The 18098-nt window shown below is 42.9% G+C and overlaps 2 protein-coding genes across 3 annotated transcripts; one reads left to right on the top strand and one right to left on the bottom strand.

Moving 5' to 3' along the window:
* Nucleotides 1-1820: 1820 nt before the first annotated feature.
* LOC115766961 (la-related protein Larp4B) lies at nt 1821-9966 on the top strand. Its single transcript, XM_030711049.1, has 9 exons — nt 1821-2014; nt 2857-3667; nt 3731-3980; nt 4564-4953; nt 5207-6328; nt 6417-6798; nt 6871-8469; nt 8537-8898; nt 8960-9966. Exons 1-8 carry the CDS (start codon nt 1999-2001, stop codon nt 8692-8694), a joined length of 4728 nt encoding a protein of 1575 aa, XP_030566909.1. The 5' UTR covers nt 1821-1998; the 3' UTR covers nt 8695-8898; nt 8960-9966.
* A 3820-nt stretch (nt 9967-13786) lies between these two features.
* LOC115766951 (probable protein phosphatase 2C T23F11.1) lies at nt 13787-17279 on the bottom strand. 2 transcript variants are annotated; one of them, XR_004018343.1, is made up of 5 exons: nt 17089-17279; nt 16332-16644; nt 15009-15339; nt 14515-14946; nt 13787-14448 (listed from the first exon to the last, which is right to left on the bottom strand). XR_004018343.1 is itself a non-coding variant. In XM_030711038.1 (4 exons), the coding sequence occupies exons 2-4, from the start codon at nt 16614-16616 to the stop codon at nt 14573-14575; spliced, it is 990 nt and encodes a 329-aa protein (XP_030566898.1). In that variant the 5' UTR covers nt 16617-16644; nt 17089-17279; the 3' UTR covers nt 13787-14572. The 2 variants fall into 2 exon arrangements, 1 of the variants encoding a protein (XP_030566898.1); XM_030711038.1 differs by having other exon boundaries at nt 13787-14946.
* Between the last annotated feature and the right edge of the window lie 819 nt (nt 17280-18098).

Raw genomic sequence — 18098 nt, 5'->3', positions numbered from 1 at the left:
CTATGTTCATATCTCATCTATATTCTATTAACGAAACATTTTATACCAATTATTTAAATATCTAACCAAAATTATATTTAAATACCCATATTATTGGATGTCTGATATATCGATATCTCGTAACAAGGGTTACACTCTCATTCAAATTCAAATATTAACAGCCCAAAACTTACAGTAGCTCATTAAATTCAGATGACAAACAACGCACAATTAAATGACAAGCCCGTTTTCACATTTATAGACTGTAATAATCATACAAAAGTCATGTGTAGTTCTTGTGCAAGCCCAGATTTTCTATTAGGTTCTCATTATCGAAAATACAAGAAATCGATTTTTCACTTATCGAATTTCTATCATTGTTTCCGAAAACTATCAGTGCCTATCGCCAACCACCACAATCACACATTGTAGTTTTGACGGCAGCAGTAAAATTGTAATTCATAAATCACAATTTAATTTACATTAATTCATGCACAAATTGTGTATATTGTTAAAGTTGTTGTTTTTTTTTTTTCAAAAAATAAACCAAAGTCTTTAAGTACGAGTACGCGCACCACGCGGAACGTGTGGTGTTTCGCTTTGCAATCGCAATCGCTGCGAGTGCTCTGACCAGAGAGAACACACATAACAAGTGGTTTTCAATTCAATTCGATGGTCTATCAAAAGAGCTGCAACCAAAAATAATTGCTAAGGGGTCCATTGGCAAACGAAATAATACGTTACGTGGTGAGTACAGTTCTTTTTGTGTGTTATTATAACTTGTGACACTCATTCTTGGTGACATTTGAACGCCCAAGCGTATGCATTTTGTTTAATTAGCAAAATGTATTCTAAGGTTCTCAAAATTCGTTCCCAGCGTTCCAGCACAAACCCGCTAAATTACGTATGCTATACAATTTGTTACAGAACCAGAAAGCAGTCGAAATAGTTATTTCTAAATAAGACTAGTGACCAGTGTCATTCAATATTCAAAAAGCGTGCGCGTATTGCAGTTTTTTTTGGCTTCGCTTTCCTAGTTGTCAGTTGTTGTTTTTGTGTGTGTTTTCGCCGCATGCAACCGTGCAACCGTTGGTGTATCGAAACGTTTGACAAAAGGAACGGGCGAAAGTTTTTCTATAACGATGAGACGTCAAATTTTTGGCTTTATAAAAAAATTTTCGCGTGACGAGTTCGTTGTCGAAAACAACCAATAAATATTATTTAAAACATTTGCAACAATCAAGTATTTTGTTTAAACGACTTTTGCTGGTGCGGTGTTGCAACTTAGACGTGAGAAAACAACAAAAAAAAAAAAAATCAATTGCTGGTTCGGTTCTCGGGCCAATTTCAATTTTTATTCTGCGTATATTTGAGTGCGAAAAAAAGCAAGGGAAGGAGGCAAAGAAGAAAAGCGAAAATAGCCACGGAAAAGAAAACTAAATGAGAACAAAAATTAAGTCATTGAAGCCAGATACACGGAAAACTAGACGACAACGGTCGAAGTTGGAAGAAAATGAGGCACGAGTTGAGATGAGAATATGAGAGGAGACAGTGATAGCGACTAGTTCCAACAGCAATTGCAGCAGTATAAATAAATAAATATTAAGTGCGAAGGAAGAAATTACTGCTGATTTGTGTGTAATTCGCATCATACTCAAGTCTAATGAAATCCGAATATATAAAGTGAAAATCAAAATTTCCAACTAAAAAAGTCTCAGCTGGGTGGCAGCAGCAGCAGCAGCCGCAGCCGCAACAAGGCAGCGCGCGTGTGTTGTGTGTGTGTTGTGTGTGTGTGTGTGTGTGTGTGTGTGTGTGTGTGTGTGTGTGTGTGTGTGTGCGTGCGTGAGTGTGAGCGAGTGCAAGTCTGTGTGCGTGTGTGAGTGAGTCGTGTGTGCAAGTTTTTGGGGCTGTCGGGTGTTCGTTTTTGAAAGAGGAGTAGAAAAAAGAAGAAGCAAGTTGTGTCTTTAAGTGTGTGCTTGTGTGTGTGGAATTCTTGACAATTCCCCAACATACGTTACCATGGAATATTACCTAGGTTAGTAGAAATTTCAATTCTCAATTAATAAATTAAAAAAATATGCGGGGCACATACACATTCATACAAATAAATAAATATATATATATATAACTACATGCATACATTTACCAATACAGTAGCAAAACAATGCCCCCGCACTTACACATGCGTATGCACATAGATGCATACGCATATAGGCGAGTACATAGGAACGCATATACATATATACAAATACATACGTTGCGTATGCTGCATTACTTTAAGGTGAGGCCAAAACGCAAAGTTTTTGCAGTAGCAGCCGCAGCTCCCCTTACATCCAAGCCACCCCATCCCCCCAGCATTTGTGGTTATGTTTAGGATCAAATTAGCTGGCGGCGACTGTTCATTTGTTTGTTTGTGCAATTAAGCCTATACATACATACGCATATAAATGAAATCCACAAGAAATGCGTCTAGTCAGCAATACAATTCCTATTGAATTTTCAGTGCCCGATTGGAGCCTCTGCTTCCAATTACAGCGCCAGTGTTGCCAACTGCCGCTTCAAAAGAGTAGCTAAATCCTATGATAAAAATGGCTATAATTAGCTGACTGCAAACAAACAGGGTTGCTTGACATAGACAAACTAGCTTAATCCAGCTAAATTAATATATGGCTTAACTGTTTCCAGCAGAAGAACTCTGCATACAGCTAAATTTAGCTTGAAAAGAGTTTAATGGGCAGCACTGTGCGTCGTGTTTACCTTTTATATTTGACTAAAAAGGGTATTTGGAGCTGTGTCAATTTCTTAGAACGTAATAGAGGGCTGTTGTGTTGTTTATCAGTGTTATTGCGTCTTGATTAAGAGTTTTTTTTTTTGCAGGAGGTTACGTCTATATGAATGGAGATGCTGTCAAGATTCAGCCGCCTGTTTACACCAATGTTCCTGTTGAAACGGCAATGTTAGCTACCAACCTGTTTGGCACCCCGACACAGATCGCAGCACCGACAGCAGCTCATATACCCATAATCACGGCAGCAGCAGCTGCAGCAGGAGGCACACCAACAGGAACAGTAGCGCCCCAAACAGCACAGCCCGCACAGCATTCACAGCAGCAGCAGCAACAACAACAGCAGCAGCATCCACAGCCACAACAGCATCCACATCAGCAGCAACAGCAGCAGCTCATCTCTCATACGCACGCCCACGCTGTGGCAGTTGCCGCTGCAGCCGCCGCTCAGCAGCAGCAGCAACAACAACAACAATCAACGCAGACCATCCAAACGGTGCAGGCTGTAACGCCGGCCACGGCCCAGTTGCATCTGCAGGCGCATCCGCATCCGGCACAACAGCATTTGCAGTACGGTCACCCGGCTCAGCAGCCGCTGCCACCGCCGCTGCCGCTGCCGTCCACTGGCGAAAGCATTCAGGCAAACGCACTTGACAATACCGAATACGCCATCATGAATGGAGCCATCGCTCAGACTCAAGATGGCAACCTCGTCTGCTATACCACAGAGGCGCTCGTACCTGGCGTTAACAATACGAATTTAGTTGCCCTCGAGCAGCAGCAGCAGTCCGAGCTCATCGCACAGCAGCAGCAGCAGCAGCAGCTAGCGGCCGATGAATGCGGCATGCCGCTGGACAAGCTCAAGCAGATGCTGGCCACGCAGCTGGACTATTACTTTTGCAGGTAACAGGCGCACACTCACGCACACACTCGCACACCCAAACTAATTTGAAACTTCTTTTGCAGAGAGAATCTGGCAACCGATACTTATCTGGTGTCCCAAATGGACAGCGATCAATATGTGCTCATAAAGACAGTGGCCAACTTTAATCTTGTTAAGAAACTAACCAAGGACATCAATCTGATTACCGAGGTGCTGCGCGAATCGCCCAACGTTCAGGTCGATGACGAGGGTCTGCGCGTGCGCCCCAACCACAAACGTTGCATCATCATATTGCGCGAAATATCCGACAACACGCCACTCGATGACGTCAAGGTAAAACGCGATGGCGACGGCAACGGCGGCTCACCCAGCAACCGAAACCAAATTCAATTAGAGACGAACGCGCCAAACCAACATGACTCTCATATACATTCTCAAAATCACGATCGAGCCTCGGTCGCCGACTCTTGCTTTGCTGAGCAATTACTTTGCGATTATGTCCGTAATATATGTTCGAACTGACTGACTAAGATTAAGACTGAAAGATCAAAGCACAGCAACGTCTGCGGGCTAGAAAGGTAGAGTTTCACTGTAGTTAGCTTAAGTTGAGAACTTTACACTTGGCAAAGAAATATAAATTGAAAAGTGCAGCTCAAGTTAATATGTATAGATATTTATGTATATGTATAGTATAGAATAAACTTTCATACGGGCGAAAAAGGGTTTAAAAATTGACTGAAATTTGAAGAAAAAGTATTGGACGGAACAGGGCTGGGAAATACCAACTGTAGCTATTGACATATCTTCACATAGGCCCTTCCTTTTGTCTGCAGGCAATTTAGGCTTCCCCTTCACTTGATCAAAATATATATGAAGCTGGCCATCTAAACTCCTGTCGCCTTCTTTTTTCGCACAGGCGCTATTCAGCAGCGACAACTGCCCGCGCCCGATTGCTTGCGAGTTTGCGGCCAACAATTCGTGGTACATCACATTCGAGTCGGACGAGGATGCGCAGAAGGCCTTCAAGTATTTGCGCGAGGAGGTCAAAGAGTTTCAGGGCAAGCCCATAATGGCGCGCATCAAGCCCAAGTCATTTATCAATAGAATACCTGCTGTACCAAATATCAAGAACGGCTATCGTCTCAACTCACCGCCAACTGCCACAGTCTATGATCCAGCCGCTGCCGCTGGCGCCGCTGCAGCTGCTGCCGCCGTCAGCTACAATGCGGCACCACAACGTTTCGTCTATGCCGGGAATGGCGCCCTAACCCCAGCCACGGTGCCCTACGGTGGCCAGGTTCTGATCGTAAGTATTAATGGGAATATTTGCTACTGGAGCCCGGCATCGAATCGAGTTGCGGATAAGCTCAAGCTTAGTTATTTTACTTGTGTTTCTGACTCGAGGAGGCGGCAACTCCGTTGTAAGAATATCTTTTGGCTTGGAGAATTGTTTAATAGAACAATCCTTGGCTCAATAATGAGAAGCTCCAGTATCCGAATTGAACCCATGCCAGGCTCTATTTTCTTAACAGTTTGTCTAACATCTCGCATTTTTGTAGCCCTTTCAGCAGCAACCGTTCTACACAGGCCTGATGCCGTGGCAACCGACCACTGTGGCCGCGGCGACGGCGGCGCATGGCCAGAATTTCTATGAGATTGGCGGCAATTTATATGCAGCAAATGGTCTGGCACCGCAGGCTGTGGCTGCCAATTTCACAACCGCACCGCCGCCCGCCACACAAATCGTGACGAATAAGCCGCAGAGCGGCGGCGGTGGCGGCGGTCGCTACAATAGCAATCATCGCGGCAATCCGAATAACCTGACCGGCACAGGACCACGCGGCGAGCTGCGCAGCAAGCCGCCGCGCAATGCACAGCAACAACAACAACAACAACAGACGTCTTCGCATATCCAGAGCGGCAACATTATCATGCCCACGACGCTGCGTGGCATCAGCGTGGTGCCGGCTGCCATTGTGGATCCAATACAGCAGGTGCCGCTGCAGCAGCAGCAGCAGCAGGTGCAACAACAACAGCAGCAGCAGGTGCAACAGCATCAGCAGCTGCAACAGCAGACGGCCAGCTCCAGCCAACAGCAGCAGGTGCAACAGCAGCAAATTGTGAGCGGAAACTCGGCTGGGTCCACGCGATATGCGCTCAAGAGCAATTGGAAGGGTGGCATGCAAAAGAATCTGGACAAGAGCTATGGCAGCCACCATCACTACAGCACCCAGGTGCAAACGCTGCCCAGCAACAGCCATGCTCACCATCAGCCACAGCAGCCGCCGCAGCAGCAGCAGCAGACGCACTATCAATTGCCTTCCTCGAGCGCCGCCAGCTCAACGCACTCAACATATGCCAACTCGCACGCAGCAACGTTGACGCTGGCACCGCAGCCTGGTCAGCAGCAGCAGGCGCATCATCACCTGGTGGTGCATGCTGCACAGCCCGTGGAGCTGCAGGAAGCCAGCGGCGGCGATAATGTTGTTGTTGTCGAGCACGGCGGCGGCTCGCATGGCATGCAACCGAGTCGTAGCAACATGTCGGCCAGCTCCTCATCATCGCTGGCCACTTCCATTGGCGGCGGCAAGGAACCACAGCCGCTGCACTGGCAGACACGTCCACGTCGTCGCCGGCGCGACGAAGACGGCATCAATTACTCGCCAGGCGGTCGAGTTAATGTAAGTACCAAACTGGAGCCCTGCATCGGTTAATTTAAGGTTCTCTTCCTTACGCTTGGACGATTTACTTATTGCTTGTTTATTGCAGATCTATGGCGGATCGCCGCAGCAGCTGCTCTCCTCGTCGTCCGCCTCGTCTACGAATAATGTGCAGTCGTCGCATCGCGAGAGTCATTATGGCAGTCATGAGGCGCAGCCGGCGCCGCCGCAGCATCGCGGTAATTACAAGGGCAACAATTATAATCCCAACTATCATGCTCAGCAGCATGCGTCCATGTCACATCATCATCATCATCATAATCACAGCCATAGCGCGCTGCCCGCCCAGCAGCAGCAACAGCAGCAACAACAACAGCAGCAGCATCATGTGCCGGCTGCACAGCAAAGCTCGGGCCATAATTATCATCATCATCATCATCACAACTCCATTGGCAGCAATGTGGGCAACAGCGGCGGGCTCGGTGTCAGCAGCAGCAGCAGCAACAACAATAACAACAACAGCAACATGTCCAACAACATTGGCGCCAGCAGCAGCGGAGGAGGAGGAGGAGCAGGAGGCGGCGGCGGAGGAGGAGGAGGAGGAGGCGGCGGCGGTAGCAGCAATGAGCGCGGCCTGCACCATGGCATCAGCATGGGCTATCAGGGCCATAATGCACACCAGCAACAGTTGCAGCAGCAGCAGCAGCAACAACAGCAGCAGCCGGCGGCTCCGGCACAGCCGCCACAATTTGATTTAGAGGCGTCCGCCTTTCCACCGCTGCCGGCTACCTCGGCGCCGGCACATGGTGCACATCATCATCATCAGCATCACAGCAACGCTTCCATGCATAACTCCAGCAGCAACTCATCCTCATCGGCGAGCGGGCCGAGCCACAGCAAGCAGCAGACGGCCAATCAGAGTCAGGCCCATCATCAGCCGGGACACGGCGCCGCCGTCATCGCGTCGTCGTCGTCGGCGGCCGAATGCAGCGGCGAGGAGCCGCGTTCAAGCAATCATCAGCATGCCGAGAGCAATGCGCATAGTTCCTCCAGCAACTCCTCAACGGCGGCTCCGGCAGCTGGCTGGGCCGAGAATCGACTCGCGGATGTGGTACGCACGGGCAAAGGCAAGGCGCGCAAGGATGCCGCCGCTGTCGCCGCACAGAACCGACATCAACAGCAGCCTGGCCAGCAACAACAGCAGCATTTGCCACAGCAGCAACAATATCAGCAGCAGCAGCAGCAGCGCAATCTGGCGATTAGTCCCACGCCCGCGATGGTAGTCGTAGCTCCAGCTCCAGCTGACAATACTAAAAACTTTACTAAGCAGAGCTCTAGTAATAACCCGATCAATGTGATAAAGTGTCTAACACCAAATATCAATGCCAGCAACAAGTTGAGCAACAACAATAACAATGCGAACACGACGACGACGACAGCAACAGTTGCTGGTGAAGAGGCAGCTGCTGCTGCTCAGCAGCTGGATAAATCAAACAAGACTGAGGATGAACTGCATCCAATACAAGGCGGCAAGCCGCAGCAGCAGCGCCTAGTCGAGGGCTATGGCCAACAGCAACAGCCGCAGCCGTCGCAACAGCAGATGACAAATGACTATGTGCGCGGCATGGCCGCGCCTGGTGCACTGCCCATGGCCGGGCATATGCCGACGAACTCGGGCGCTGGCGCCTGCAGCGGCACGCTGGCCACCGGCTTGAACGAGCTGAGTCTGGGCCAGCACAAGAAGCCGGCTGCGACTGGCACGCAACACACCAAAAAGGAGCTCAACCCTGGCGCCGGCAAAGATGCCAGCAGCAACAAACACAAAAGCGTCGCCACCTCCACATCCCCCGCCAATTCAGTGTCAACGGAGAATATTGCGGCCGCGACAACCGCCAGCAAACTAAGCTATGCGCAGGTGGCGCAACACCACAAGACCGCCGCCGAGGCCATCAAGGACGGCGCTGTCTCGCCCACGGCCAGCCACAAGCTGGAACTAGTCTTTGGCGACACCGCCGCCACGCCCACAACCGACAAAGTCGCAGCGACTGTCTCGACTGAGAAGCGTCTGGCCGCAGCTTCGTCAGCTGTTCCAGCTGCGCAGCCGGGCAAAGTTGCCGGCGGCACGCAGACTCAGGCAGGCGGAGCTGGTGCCAAGGAGAAGGGTAAGTATAATCGTGAGCTAATCCAATTTCTATCAACAATAACTAATCTATATTAACTTTATAACAGATGCTGCTCAGCGAGAGTCGCGTCCGAATGCGGCGCAGATTGCTGGCAGCTCGCGCCAGCAGAGCAAGGAGAAACCACCGCAACATTATGGATCATCCACTGATCACAATACGAATGCCAATCAGGGCGGTCGCAAATCGAGATCGAATAACTCTTAAAAGCAAAGCAGGTCGCCGAATTTGCGACAAATGTGAAAAACACGAATACTTTGCTAGGTGACGCCGCCGCCGCTTCAGGTGCATCACCCCCAACCCCCCCTTCTGTACATAAATTCCAATGTGTAAATACAAACAAAAGCCGTTTTTTGTTATATCTATAAGCGCTATAGATATTTACGAGCTAACCAAGGAGGCATAAATAAGGTAATATCTGTTCGATATGTTTCTATTTAATATATATTATTTAATATATACCCCTTTGCAGTTGGCGTCGCACTGAGCAGAGATTAGAGGGCGACCGGCTTGGACCAGTTATCATATAATATAATAAAAGCATAGGCAAAGGAATAATGGTGCATAACATTAATGAAAACACACACACACACACAGAGACTCACACATCTACATACATATATATATATGTATAATCAGTTAAAGTTAATTTATCTTAGCCTAAACTTAACACACACACAAAACACATGTAGATTAGTGCAACGATGATGAATTGGTAGATATATATATATACATATATAAATATGTGGCGTGTATATATATATAGCGTATATATAGAAAGAGAGAGAGAGGGAAGAAGTTTATATGCCCAAGTTAAGTTTACGATTACGATTAATGAAAATTGTTTGATTGGAGTCAGCCAAGTTGCATCCGTTCGAGATGTTAGCTAAATAACGACAACAACAACAACAACAAAAAGAAGAATATAGCATTAATCATTATTAATAATCCATTACTCATTGCCTGGTGAATCATGTTGATCATCATCATTATCGTGTGTTGATTATCAACGTTAATTTTCATTTGCTTATATGCTAAAACTTGAATAGATTATAGCCAAAAACAAATACGAGAGTTCTACCACTACAGATCGGGCTATATATACGTTAGTCCCAGACATCTTTTTCTTTTCATTTTTTAATATTCTTATTATAACCTTTATCAGTTTGTCTGATAGCAGCGACCATTGAAGTCTTTTGTTCTATTTCGAACCTTTGGGCATTATTTTTTTTTTTTTGTACTTATTTCATGTCCTAAAGGAACCTGTTAACACGGACACAGACTGGCACACACTCACACAAACACACACACACTCTCTATGTTTATACTTATATGTCTATGGAAATAATTGCAAACAACTTGAAATTGCATTTCTTCCACACATATGAGGGCAATTTTCTCAGTTCGATGGTTTCACACACATTTCTCGAGAAAAAAAAACTAAAACCAAAAACAAATTAATGCAAATTTTATACAAGCCGAACAAAATAACTAATAATAAAACAATTCGTGTTACTCTCAACACACACACATAAAAAAAATGTACAAAAAATATTTTTGTATAAACAACTAAAAAACTAAACAAAAAGATAGCTAAAGGTGCCATAAAGAAACACACACAGACTCGCCCACACACACACTCACACACACATGCAGTGAAATTTCTATGCGGTTTAGGACAACACAAATAGGCATTTAAAATTATATACATATATATATATATAGATAAAATCGTATATATAACTATGTACAATTAATTCTTACATTTTACTTCTTTTTTTTTTTTGCTTTGGTTGACCCACACAAAAAAAAACGAAAAAAATTTATAAAAATGTTGAAAAAACAAAAAAAATAATATTGTATTTAATACTAATGCTCATTATGCTTTTTGGTTGGATTTCCTTTGTTTGTAAACTTTAATCCGTATTCATTTCAATTATGATTTTGTACGCACAAGACAACTGCAACGGAATATAAAGCTATGAAAAACCTTTTCAATTTGATTTTGAAGTTCAAGTGTATAAGCAAGTAAATTAATCTTAAGGCATAAACAAATTGGCAGAAGTTAATCTATGTAGGGACTAAGCGCATACGATACATGATATATATATATATATATATAGTTATATATATATAAATGAATATATATAAATATAAATATATATATGTGTATATAAGCTAATGCTAGCGTTAAGTGATATTCTAAGATATCCCAATATTCTTAAGATTAGGCGAAATATATTCGATTCGACAATCGGATTGCTTGCGGCGATGTTTCGTCCTTCGCCCTACCATTTCACTTCCAAAAACACACAAACAAAAGAAAGCGTTTTCCTTTCCACTTTCTTCGATTCGAGTGAGAGTTCTCTCAAAGTAGATAACTGCTAAATATAATAGAATACCAAAATGAAAAGTGTTTCCCAGCCTCTCCCACAAGCCAGTGTCCCAGTATGCAAGACTTTTAACACCTGCTACATTTTATATAATATACATAATATATATATATATATATATGCCCCTATATACATATATATATATATATATGTGTGTGTTTATATTAACTTAAAGTAAACATATATTTTGATTCTATAAAAACAATCGAATATGCTAAGTGCCTATACTAAATACATTTATATCTGTATATATATGTATATATATATCTGTTACATATATATATGTACATATATACATATATATGTATACCCGCTCCACTGAGTAGACCCTACTATAATTAAACTTTTATTATTTGTTAAACACAATTGTTGCCGCTAGTCCAAGTCCAGATGCTCGTCCTAGCTGCTCCGAGATGAGCATCTGGGACTGTCGCAACTGGCCTGACGACTAACCCCCGCCCTTTTGCTCAGTGGTGTGCGTGTATACACACACACACACACACACACATATATATATAAACACACACACACATGCAACACATAAGCTTATAGTTGGTATGCCTCCCTCCTCCTCCCAACCATCCCAATCACGCCCTTGCCCCACCCACCCACCCACACACACACACACACACACACACACACACACACATTGTTTAATTGGTTCTCCACCGTCTCACTGTACAGTGAAACTACGTTAGCGCCGACGACGAATGACGGGCAGATAGTAACAGATGGGACTAGAGAGCCGGCATACCCAGTCGTCTGGATGGGCTTAGGGTGTAGCTGGCATTCAATAGGTGCAACAAACGCCACGTGTGCTGTGTGATATTATGCAACTTGCAGAGCGAAGAACTCTTCAATTGCATGTAAAAAAAAATAAAATAAAAATTAAAATAAATAAAAAGGTTGGAATATGGATTGCCAGATTGATTGCCAAATACCCTACACCCTATACTAGGCCAGGCTGCTTGGGCTCTGCCAGTTCTCGATGTATTTTTTGGTGTTGTCTCGGAGAGAGGAGTTTATATAGAGAAGAGGTCTACAGTTTTAGCGTAAAGAAACGTAACGAAACGAAACGATATGATAAGATATGATAAACATAAAGAAGGCGAAGATGCAGATGCACAGATGCAGATGCAGATGAAGTTGAAGAAGAAACATTGTTGATGTTGAATAATTTTAAGGCAACAAATAAATTAATTAAATTGTTATTGTAAAGCCTCAGTTCTTAAGTTATTTATTTTGTATATTTAAGCAGCGCATATGACACTGACAATGACACATGACACCTTGTTAAACTATACAAACTACTGATAAAAACAAAACAAAACAAACAACAAAAATAATTGTAATATGTAATAATACACGCTCTATACACTATATATGCATGTAACTATCCCCAACACACAAAAATCCATACACAAACCAGCCAGAACTAAGCAAATAACCCTTCGTTCTTATCCAATTGTCGGGCAGAGTCATTTCAAATAGCTTTCAAGACATTATTATTATTATTATCATCATTATTATGTATACCATATTATTTATTATTGAAAGAGTATATGCCTTTCACAAGGGCGGCGGGGTATAATGGCCCATTTATTATTTTGTTTGGCACTGCCGCAATATTATATATATATATATATATAAATCTATATATTGTATGATAACTAGACGAGTTTTAAAGGTATTCCCAGCCAGCTGCTTGGTACTATAAATTCTCGTAGAATTGTTGAAGTTTTTTAATCAGAACACGAAAGCTTGATATTGATCGGAAGACATTCACTTACCCCACTTGACGACCAGCTCTCGTTCGGGAATACCCTATAATCTATACTCACATATAATAATACGCCTGCTCTGCTTTGTCTCTCTCATTCTTTTGGCACTGCCATCAAAATATTTCATATATAGTTTTTAGTTTTAAAAGCCTTTCCATATTCACACACTTGGATATTGTTTGTTTTATTGCGCCCCTTGTGAAGGGTTTAATTTACTTGTTTTTTTTTCACATTTTATAATTTCATTTTTGTTTTTCATTAATTTTTTTTTTTTTTCTGTTCCAAATACTTGCATAGAAATGCTTACGCACATTGTTATCACTAAAAATAAAAAAAAAGAAAAGAAAATCCATGAAAAAAAAGAACAAAACAAAAGAATGTCTGTTAAAGAAATTGATATATAGAACACATGTAATAAAATCGAAGAGTATATAAATAATATTATTAATTGTACCAAAATTGATAAATGTAAAGTAACAAGAACAACAAAAACAAAAAAACAAAAGGTTTATAAAATTGCATATATGATTAAACTATAAACTAAAACGTAACTATAACTAAACAATATCCCTATGCAAAAGTATACACATAAATTATATTAAACATTACCAGACAAACAACAACAGCAAGAACAAGAACAAGATAAACAAGATCCACTCTTTTTCCGTATACTAGGGAGTGAAAATTGTGCTCGCTTTATATAGTATACGAGCTCTTATAACTAAAAACTGAACAAACAAAAAATCATCTAAAGCTATAGGAAAGATAAACGAGAACCATCTAAGACCGAAACACATACAAACAAACAAACAGAAAACAAATCATAAATGCATATTTTATTTTATTGTATGTATCATAAACGAGAATCAAATAAAAAGAAAAACCAGAAAACAACAAAGCGCATACGTAGATTAAATGTAGTTAGCCGAAGAAATGGTAAATGTGGAAAATGCAAATCGAAACGATTATTGAAAACATGTCAACCAATAAAACAGAAACAATAAACAGACGGTTTAAATAAACATCTTGATCTAGGGGTATAACTTCTGGTCTGTTCCATATAAATCTAGCTGAAGCAGCCTCTCTCGTATCTACCCCAAATTAGCTCGAATAAAACGGGCGCGGTTTTTGGTTTTGGTTTTTTTCTAATCAATTGTTTATTCTCAATTCTCGTATCATTATTATTGCGATGTAAAAAGGCCTCTAGCATGACTATGTTGGATCGATCCCAAGTTAAATCGTTTACCCAATGGAATTTACAACGATTTTTCGACACTACAAAAAATGTTCCTTTATACAAATACATAATTACTTATCTATGCTATATTTATATATATATGTGTTATCCAAGTTAAGTGTTTAGAAAACTTTTTATATATTTTTGGAATATCTCGGGTAGTTGTAGTCTGATTTTCGAAAGATATAGCTTTTTCATCTCAGACCTTCGATTGGCATTCGCAATTGGTTTATTTTAGCTGCCAATCAGTTGTAGAAGGTTTCTTGAGCACAAAACGACAAATCTTTCCGAAATCGGACTTAAATTAACCAAGTTATGTACATTCAAAGTTTTTTAAATATGTTAAAATCGGAATTTTTCGGGTATTTGAATTCCGTATTTCGGATCATTCAACAAATCCAATTTCTAAAATTAGACAAGGAGTACAATTTTAGATTTTAAAATCAAAGGTGTTCGCTTCCAATCTATTTTATAGAGTATCACGAATCCTTGCGGACTTCGATTGGCCGAGTTAGTTATATAAACAGCTTTAATAATGGTGTTGCACAATCTAAAGGTACGAAAAATACTAGATGGATAATACATTCATTATCTTGCATGGGGGAGGGGGCATTACAAACAAAGTAAGAGCAGTCACTAGCATTGTTGAACTTTTCGCTTTGGTTTAGACATATTTATTGCGCGGGGGACGACAAAACAGGTGTTTCCGTTGCTGTCGGCGCCGGTGTCGACGTTTCCGTGTTCACATCTGGCTGCCCGGAGGATGATCTACAACGTGCAACAAGGTCGCTGTAGGGCTTATCGTGCAGCAGGCAGACGAGGACAACGGTCATATTATCGCCGCCCAGTCCGCCCATTTGGCAGTCCGGCGCGAGGCAATGATTCATCAGCTCCTCGCAAATCTCCTCCGGCTGCTTGTCCATGGCGATGCGCGACCGACAGAACTCGAGCACTTCCTCGTTGCTCATCACATCCCAAATGCCATCACATGCCAGCACAATAAATTCCCAGTCCGGCATTATTTGGCGCGTCTCCACGTCCGGGTAGGCTAGGCAACAACAGCAAGGTGTTAACAATGAATGAATGCCGTTTTCTTCCGTATATATTCACCTGTGACTATTTGCTCTTCCGGCTTTTTGTTTGCACGCTTGAACACAAAGTCGCCCAGCGCACGGGAGAGTGCAAGATTGCCATTGACACGATTGAACTCCACCCAGCCGCCGCCCTCGATGATGCGCTTCGATTCCGCCTCATTGTTCGGCTTGTGGTCCACGGATAGCGTCTCCACCTGTCCGTTGACACTGGCAATGGCCCGCGAGTCGCCGGCATTGGCGCAATACAGCATATTATCCTTGACCAGCACAACGACGGCCGTTGACCCGGCCATCTGATCGCCCCACGACTCATTGTGCAGCATCTCATAGTCTATGTCCAGAAAACCCTACAAGTTCCAGAGATACATGATGATTGAATGATGTCGAGAAGTGACGCAGGACATTCCAGCCAGAATAGTTGAACAGTGTCCAGAATGATGATGATGATGCGAAATTGAGCACTTTTGAAGCACAAATAACTTGGACACCAAGCAATTGGACTAATCCACCCAAATATGACAGACTCAGCCTAGGGTTATTGGTGTGGAAAACACGAAGAAACCCACAAGGCGGGTCGCCGGTTCAAACTTGTTATTGATGCGGAATAAAGCACTTTTGAGCACAAATAAATTGTACCCCAACCAATTGGATAAATCCAACCAAATAAAGTCCAGGGTTAATGGAGGTGTGCGAAGAGAACCACAAGGCAGGTCGCCGGTTCGAACTATGCAGTTTTTGGGCTTTGTAGCTTTGAGCACAAATAAATTGGATTCCAACCAATTGGATTAATCCAACCAATTATGAAAAATTCTAGGCTTAATCAAAGCCTGGGTTATGGATGGGCCACAAGGCAGGTCGCCGGTTCGAACTATGCAGTTTTTGGGCTTTGTAACTTTGAGCACAAATAAATTGGATTCCAACCAATTGGATTAATCCAACCAATGGGACAAATTAAAGGTTCTATCAAAACCTGGACTTGTGAATGTGCCACAAGGCAGGTCGCCGGTTCAAACTATGCACTGTTTGGGCTTTGCAGCTTTGAGCACAAATGAATTCAGCCCCAGCCATTAGATTTATTCAATCGTATTTGAAAAATTAGAGGTTCAATCAAAGGCTGGGCTTATGGATCCGAAAGGCAGGTCGCCGGTTCGAACTATGCACTTTTTGTGCTTTAAAGCTTAGCGCTTGTTATTTGTGCTCCCCAACCATTGAACTAATCCAGGCTTATATGAAAAATGAAAATGAGGCTTATGGATGTGTAAGGCAGGTCGCCGGTTCGAACTGTTAACCGAATTATGCTATCGTTGGCCTTTAATGCCCCGGTAGCAGCAGCTCTTACCTGTTTCAGGGCCTTCTCGATATCGTTCTCATTGTATTCGGGCCGCTTGAGCACGAATTTGTGTAAATGCTTGCCCGCATATTGGGCGACAGTCGCGCCGCCATGCCCATCGTAGACGGCAAAGAAGGCCGCCTTGGGATCGTCCGGCAGGGCGAGTATGTGTGTGTGCGAATCCTCCATGTTGATGCGCCATCCCTGCATGCAGCTGCTGCCCACGCGATACTGTTGATTCTGGCAATACGATGACTCCTTCGCGGTCACCGGCTCGGATAGTGTCTGGCCCATCTCTCGCTTATCAGTTGGCGCTGATTATCTGTCCAGAGATAAAGGGATCAATTGACCGTGGAGCTTGGCATATGTCAAATAGACTTGAAGATATATTGACCGGCATTGCCCGACCCACAATTGACTGGGTGAGGAATCCCATTTGCAAAGCAGCATTAACGCAACACTTGAACAACCTTTGATACTTCATTTTGCTGTCTTTTTAAATTTATTGTCTTTGTCTTTTTTTGTTTGTTTGTTTGTTTTTTTGCTGCCGCCCGACTGCGCGGCGCGCAGCAGGGCAGAGGGCAAACGCAGTTAAACCAGATAAAACGTTGATAACATATCTGGGCTCTTTTTCTTAGTCATGTGACGGAACGTAAACAAATGTGTTTTAAGTGCGACTGACAAACTGGTCAAAAATGTAAATTTAGACGCGTCTAGAACAATGGCTCCGGCAGGTAATAAAGTTGTGTGCGGAGCAGAGGCTTACCTGGCACGGGCGCTGCTTCCAATACATTTACAACTTTAGCTGGCTAATTTTGGTATTGCGACTACATTTATTTGTAAACGTTTATCGCTTTGCTTTGGGCTTTGCGCGAATAATAAATGCAGCGACACGTTTTTTTATTTTTGTAGCAGGCGTCGCAGTTGCAGTTTTGCTTAAATGAATTTAACCAAGTCTTTACTTTGCTTTACTTTACTTTATACTTTATCGGCAACGATAAGTATTGAAATACAACCAAGCGAAATATCGTCGATATTATCGATAGTATTTGCAAGCGATAGTATTTTTTGGCGAAATTCGTGTTATTTCTACTATTTATATTGGCTTTAGTGCTTAGCTGATTTATTGGAAATGCTTTATTGAAAAAGCTAATTTTTTTTAAAATTGTAAATGATTTCGAATCGTCACAGTTATATACAATATTTTACATTTTAAGCCTTTACTTGGCTGGCGTGCGTCTCATAGCAACGAGCTTCAAGCCATCATCGTTCTTTAACATCGTTGCGAAACTGACAGCTATAATTATCGTGAATTTAATTAAAAAACACGTTGTAATAAGAAGTAATTAAATAACGTAATCAGACTGATTAGTGTCATATGTCTAACGTTTTGCCTATTAATTTGCAGTTAACGAGACAATATGTTTACAGAGCTCACAGATTTTGTTTCAGCTATGCTCTTTCGCTTTCACTCTCTGGACTCTCTTGCGCCATCCTCATGTTGTCTGGTGTTGTTGGCGTTTCTCAACTTCGTTCTTTTCGGCTTTTGCCGCTGCTGATGCCAAGTGCATTGAATTTTGCAAATTCTGTTTTGCGGCAAATAAACGAATTCAAGGACAAATGACGTCAGCCAAACATTTTCGTGCTCGCTGCTGCCGCTGCTCAGTGGCGTACATGAGGGGGGACACAAGCGCGTTAGGGGTCTCCACTTAAATTAAATTATTTGTGAGCCAAAGGAATCCTGCATTGCACAATTTTATTTATAATCCTAACAGT

Source organism: Drosophila novamexicana, unplaced genomic scaffold, assembly GCF_003285875.2.
Source record: "Drosophila novamexicana strain 15010-1031.04,08,12 unplaced genomic scaffold, DnovRS2.1 tig00001292-arrow-arrow-pilon, whole genome shotgun sequence".
Lineage (NCBI taxonomy): Eukaryota > Metazoa > Arthropoda > Insecta > Diptera > Drosophilidae > Drosophila > Drosophila novamexicana.
Note: the sequence above shows the minus strand (reverse complement) of the source record. Positions and strands in the feature narration are given on the sequence as shown.